The 6,671-nt window shown below is 45.6% G+C and overlaps 1 protein-coding gene across 1 annotated transcript in view; it reads right to left on the bottom strand.

Annotated features, from left to right (window-relative positions):
* Positions 1-6,113: 6,113 nt before the first annotated feature.
* The window catches only part of kcnh8 (potassium voltage-gated channel, subfamily H (eag-related), member 8), a gene marked incomplete at both ends in the record, with an annotated part of 35,758 nt that continues 35,200 nt past the window's right edge, over positions 6,114-6,671 (bottom strand). Inside the window, 2 exons of the mRNA XM_083681221.1 lie at positions 6,114-6,237; positions 6,484-6,671. The exon at positions 6,484-6,671 is cut by the window's right edge and continues 93 nt beyond it. Of these exons, the coding sequence (XP_083537347.1) occupies positions 6,114-6,237; positions 6,484-6,671 (312 nt within the window). The remainder of the gene's footprint in view (positions 6,238-6,483) is intronic.

Raw genomic sequence — 6,671 nt, 5'->3', positions numbered from 1 at the left:
TTAGGCAATGCATAGTTGGGCCTGAGGAGTTGGGGCTGACATTTAGTGAAGATGAAATGCATTAAAAATGCGACTAAAAACGTAGCTTGCAGCTGCAATTAAGGTCAGAGACAAAAAGCTCTCTAAATGTCTCATTGAAAATGTTTAAAATGAAACAAACAGGCCGCATATTATAAGCGAGGCACTTAATTAGTCAAGCAGTGGCACTTGGGCTATAGGTTCATGCATGACCTCATGACCTGGCCTGACACCACAACACCATATCAAAAGATTGGCAATTTAGCTTTAGATAAAACAAGGTCATCTGTGAATCTTTCCTCACAGATTTGGTCAACAAATGTAATATGAAAGGAAGCTATAAGACCTCTTGATGTGGTTGGGACATGAAGTTGTCTCTGTTCTCAGAGAACCGTAACCTCAGGTGTTGCTGTTGTGGTGTGATTTTTACACATCTACGCCATCAGCTCTTTACTTGTTTTGATTTTGTAGCCTACTAAGGGTTTTTCCAGAAAGTTTCTAAGCCCATCTAAGCCAATCTCAACAGAACAGCATAACACTTTTTGAGTGTAGAATTTTCCATTTTAATTATTCTTAGAAATGTTTTTGTATCATTCTTGTACAGTTGGGGTTTTGCATTTGGTCGGTGCATGAAAGGAACAGATAGAGGTATGACAGAATACGCGCGACCTTGCGTTTTGCACGCAAGCCAATTTAGCTCCCCGCTGGCGCCATAGCTGGGGTGATTGACGATCCAAGCCACGGACGCATCGCGTTTTAACAAGCGTGCTAGACGCACACAAAGCAATTTCAGCATTGGGAGATTTGACTTCTCTGTGCCTCACAGTGTGACATTACGTAAGCCAGCGACTGGTGAGGGACCGGGAGGGGAAGGCTTTCACTTTATCACACGCATATTCAGCTTCAGCCCGGCTAACCAACTCCCTATAGCGACTGTTCTTTTTAATGCGCTGAGATCTATAGCATATCTTTTCTTAACAAGAGGATTAGTTATTCTGTTATTTTTAAGTTGTAGTACACTTACATAGAGGGAAGGTACCTGATTCCCCATTTTACTGATGCAGTGCAAACCCAGATGTGCCTCCAACAAATACTTTAGAAGCATGCAGTATCCCACTGCTACCACCAGAAGCATGCAGTATCCCACTGCTAGTGACTTAGGATAAACAGCTGGACTGGGGCTTGAACCAGGAACCCAAAAGTCAGAAATCACCAGACGGAGTACCCAATAAAGCAACACGTTCTATACGATCATCCTATTCAGACTGTTGAAGATGGTAAGCCACTCAGACAGGTGAGCAACAAAAGAGGCAATTTAGAAGCCGCCATCGTGTCCTTGGTCGCTGAGCGTAGCTAGGTTTCCATCATCTACAGTGGAACCCACCATTAATCTTTCCCTCTGACATGGGCATTGTTCTCCCCTCTCTCCCACCACATGTAGCGGGCACCCAAGGGAGCTGCACTCACAGACTAACACACACACGCACACACACACACACACATGCACACGCGCACGCGCACGCACACACACACACACACACACACACACACAAACCCTTTGAGACTGGTCATGGCTCTCATGTGCAGTACAGTCTGTGTGTCCTCTCTACCAGACTGCCTGTCTGCTCCGTATAAGAGTCAACACAATGTGACATTTTCATTACACTTTAGACTGTAGAACAAAAACTTCACACAACAAAGCTGAAATATCTTCAGGGCTAAAGGAAAAAAAAAGGAATAGAACGGACTGACTTAGTTACCTGAGTGAGAAAGCTTTTTCTACCTCCTGCACAGAGATGGTATTGTTGTGCTGAAATCTGGGGCGAGAGACAAGTGGAGGAGATGTGGAGGAGAAGCTCTTTTCACCAGGACAAAGTGCTCATTTGAATGGAAGAATGTGTGTGTGTGTGTGTGTGTGTGTGTGTGTGTGTGTGTGTGTGTGTGTGTGTGTGTGTGAGTGTGTGTGTGTGTGTGTGTGTGTGTGCACTTATACAGTATTTGACTATGCAGTGGACAGAAATGAATTGCTGCTGTATTTGGGTCAGGAGCATCATTTATGCACTGAAAGCAACACACAGACAGATGGACACAGACACACACACACACACACACACACACACACACACATACACACACACACACACACACACACACACACACAGTGGCACAGGTGAGTAATAAAGCAGTTATGAGCATGTAGTAAGAGGAATTAGTGAAATACCTGCATCCAGTACCTCTAGCACTCTCTCTCTCTCTCTCTCTCTCTCTCTCTCCCACTTTTTCCCTCATATCTCTATATCTCTCCCTCTCTCTCTCTGTCTTTCTCTGCCTGTCATTCCAAGCTCTCTCTCATTCTCTCCCAAGTTTTATAAATGATAATCTGTCGAAGGCCTTTCTGTCCTAATGATAAATAAAAGGAGGTGGAAAGCGGTGAATAAAATATGAGGCAGATAGCAGGTGGAGAAAATGGTGCATAAACAGACAGGATGGGATTGTCTGTACAACATTAAATATGGATGGGCTTTCAGGAACTAAAGCCAAATAACAAGTTCCAAATGTGCAAGATTCACCGCTAAACACACAAATCATAAAAATACACCACCGCCCCATCTCCCCGCCCTTACAAAACACACACATCATCAAAATACACCACCACCCTATCTCCCCGCCCCTACGAAATACACCCATCGTCATCACCCGGCGTTGCAACCCCCAACCACACACATCTCCTCCCCTAACACTGCCTATATTCATTAAACATACAATACATATCTCCATTGCCACTGGCTTTTTTGTGTCCCACATACACCCCGCACACCTCCTTTGTTAAACACATCACCATCATCACAAACTGTTTTGTGTGTGGTTCCCACGCACCATCTCCTCGAACCCCACTTCCCCAGTTAAACACACAAATCATCATTTCAGATCAGTCACCACACACATTCACACTCACACACACACACACCCACATGCACACACAACACGCACACACATGCACAAACAGGTGTGTCAACTCAACGCAATCAACAAACACAGCACCCTGCCCACGTAACCACATGACAGCACAATGCTTTTGCCTCAGGTGAACCATAGTGACAGACAACAAAGGATAGATAGAAACATATACACATGCAAACAAATACAAACAGACACATGCAAACATACACACACAAACACACACACGCACGCACACATGCACACACACACACACCTATGAATGCATAAAAGACAGACAAACATCAGACTTCCGTGACAGAGAATTGTTTGTGTGTGTGGTGTGTCTGTGTATGTGTGCACGTTTATGCGAGTGTGTGAGTGAGATGGTGATGAGTGTTTTCCTGGTAAAATGAAAGGAAGACAGCAACAACATGTCACCCTACATGTGTAGACTAGAGAGATATCCAAGCAAAACTGGTGTGGTCCAAAAACTTTTCTTTGAATTATATTTCCTTGAAAATATTTTATGATAAGAGATGACTACAACTGGTACAGATCAGACTTTCTTTTTTTGTACTGACATTCAAAGACCTCCAAGCACGCATGACACCCTTCCAAAAAACGTCATCATTATGATAAGTTGATCTGTTCATTGGCTAATGAGGTGGATATGATAGGTCTGTTTTGCCCTCATTAAATCTGCTGACTTTTAAAAGTCAGTGATCAAACTGAACATGAGCTTGCTTACCCAGGGTTGTATATCAGTGTTGACAGAAAGACATATGTTGTTTTGTTGGGAGACACAAAAGTGACATTGATTAGTGAGCACCTGAAGTGATATTGTAATGTTTTCCAGTTACGTCTCTTTTGGATAAGAACACACATTTGTTCCATGCCGTGCATGAATCACACCTCCATAAGCATTCACTTCATAACAAACAGGATGGCCAAACATAACAGTCATATTTGTCATTTATTAGCATAACAGGTTTTATCTAATGATATCAAAATAAAAAGGAAAAAGAAGATAATTTGATTACAGTACATTCCATCTGCAGAGAAGCCAAGAGGCAAACCCACATGAACTAAGAGAGAATAGTAGAGCCATTGGGACCGGAATGACCTTGGAACATTGCATTGTCTGGTACCACACAGCACCGCCACTCTGACAACAAGACTACACTCCCCTCAAACGAAGAGCGTCTTTATACCCCTGCTGTCCACAAGGTAAAAAAATACATCTTTAGTATTATTGATACATTCATATAAATATAAAAACGTTTGTCTCTTGTGCTTTGTAATGTGGAAATATTGCCTTTACTCTGATTGGTTGAAGATAATGATTTCAGAGCTGGTAACCATGGGATACATTGGGAAACATGGCAGGGATATAAGTCTAACAATTCATCATCAACCGATAAACTATTTCTAGTTTGCTTCTGGCCAATTTACTACAGGGGTGTCTCCAGAAAGAGATATGTTGTTTTGTTGGGAGGCGTCATGAACCCAATATTTTAGAGGGGGCACCAAGTGCACAAGGAAGGACGCGGGGAGATGGAGTATTTTGCATTTTTATAACACCTGAAACAGCTTTTACCTGCAATCTAGAGCCATAATGCCTATGCCTAATTGTATGTCTAAAACATCATTTATTGTATGCATAGGTTATCTAATGGTACACATTGGCTCTTTAGGAACTTTTATACTCCCACACTTGTTTATCTTATAATATCATAACCCAAGAATAAAAGCTATTTTAGTCAAGTGTATATGACCAGTCCAGTGTGCCCCCCTCCCAAATCTTTTTCCAAAGAACTATGATAAAACATGGGCATAAACTTTTAAGTATGTTCATTAATTTAACAGGACAAATCTGAGAGGGTAGGTGCCCTTGTGCCCCCTAAGGGTATGATGCCTCTTGGTGTTTCTTTCTATCTTTGCCTAAAAATTCCCCAGTTTTATAAATAGCCCCAGTCCTTATAAATATGCGTAGATAAATGCCAGGTTCACAGAATGAACCATAATTCCTTTAAATAGATAAATGGCAAGCTGGATTTCCATAGTGACATGCAGCATGTTAATGTGTGTCTACAGGCACTACTTAAAAGGCTTGGAGAGACATGCAAAGAGAACGAGATAGGGAGAGAGAGAGAGAAAGATTGAATGAGAGAGAGAAGGAGAGAGAGAGAGAGAGAGAGAGAGAGAGAGAGAGAGAGAGAGAGAGAGAGATAGAGAAGGAGAGAAAGAAAGTCTTCGCTGTGCACAGTATGACAGACAACAGCAGGGGCTGTGTCGCCCTGGGCACAACATGCCCCCATCTCCACTCTCTCCCCCTGAGGACCAGCGCTAAAGAGCAGACTCCACCATGACAATCCACCTTCTCACACCATTCTCTCAGTCCAGGAAACCCATCCAACCAGCCCCCAGCCAGCTCCATCCAGCAGCCCAGACATGAGCTAAAAGAGCAGGGCTGACAGTTCTGGAACTGGGAACCATTAGATCCCCAGCCTCTCAGACCCCTCCCCCCTCCCTTTCCCCACCCCCCTTAATCACCACCACTCTATCCTCCAACCCATCCAACCAGAAACCCCCGCTCCCCACCCGACCAGAAGGCCCGCTAGCAAGGAGCTAAAAAGCAAGAAAGATCCCCTCTCTCCTTTCTTCCCTCTCTTCCCAAGCCCATGTCCATCTCCACTCCCATCCCTGATCCAATCCAGTCGTGTGTCGTTGTCGTCGACATCCCCACACACACGCACACACACACACACACACACTGCCAACCTCTCCATTATGATGCAGTCCTGCTGTTCCTCTCCTCCGGCCCTCGGGGCCTTATCCAAAGAATAACAACACAAAGTCACAGCGACCTTCATGCTTCTATACCCTTCTAACAAGACCACACTAGCGTCTCTACAATGTAAAGCTACTGTATGCACCTACTGTACATACACCCTCAGCTTTTTTTCATGCTATTTGAAAAAACGTGCCTTTAAAACAAAAGGAAACAATAGTAGGTCTGAGGCTGAGTCCCTGTGAGAGTACTCCACTGAAAGAACGACCTGGTTTTTAGTCCGGTCTTTAGTCCAGTAACTGAGGTCCCCAGGCGTCGAAACAGATCCTGAACTAGGTCCATAGAGTCCAGATGGAAGTCCACTTCAGTCTGCTACAAATCCATGGGCTGGTCGAGGCAGACTCCCAGAGCTCTGGTGGGGTGTGGGGATGCCCTCCCCTTTCCCGTCCCGGGATGGCTGAGGGTTCTCCAGACTGTGAGCCCGTGATCTGGTGCTGGCACCGCTTGCTTCACAGTGGGGAGTCCCAGGCGAGGTGAGGGGCGAGGGGGGCAGGAGGGGCTCCGTGGAGGCGTCCGTGAGGGAGGAGGAAGACAGGGCGGGCTGGAGGGGTGTGTGTGGGGGGTAGGGGGGCGAGAAGGGGGAAGAGGCTGAGCCAGGGCAGTAGTACATGAGCTGGAGATCTTGGGGTCTGTGAGGGACAGAGGATGGATCCATGTGGTACATCCCAGAATACCGTTGTGCTAGTGCGACGGGTGGGATGGTGCAGGGAGAGGGGGAGGGGGTGGTGAGGGGGGTGTCTGTCCAGAGGGGGCCAGTCTGAGCTGGGGAGGGGAAGGACTGAGAGAGGGCAGTGTGAGGGGGCGCATGGTGGGACAGGTACGCAGGGTGTCCAGGGGTGCAATGTGAAGGGCAGAGAGGTGG

Source organism: Argentina silus, assembly GCF_951799395.1.
Source record: "Argentina silus genome assembly, chromosome: 11".
Taxonomy (NCBI): domain Eukaryota; kingdom Metazoa; phylum Chordata; class Actinopteri; order Argentiniformes; family Argentinidae; genus Argentina; species Argentina silus.
Note: the sequence above shows the minus strand (reverse complement) of the source record. Positions and strands in the feature narration are given on the sequence as shown.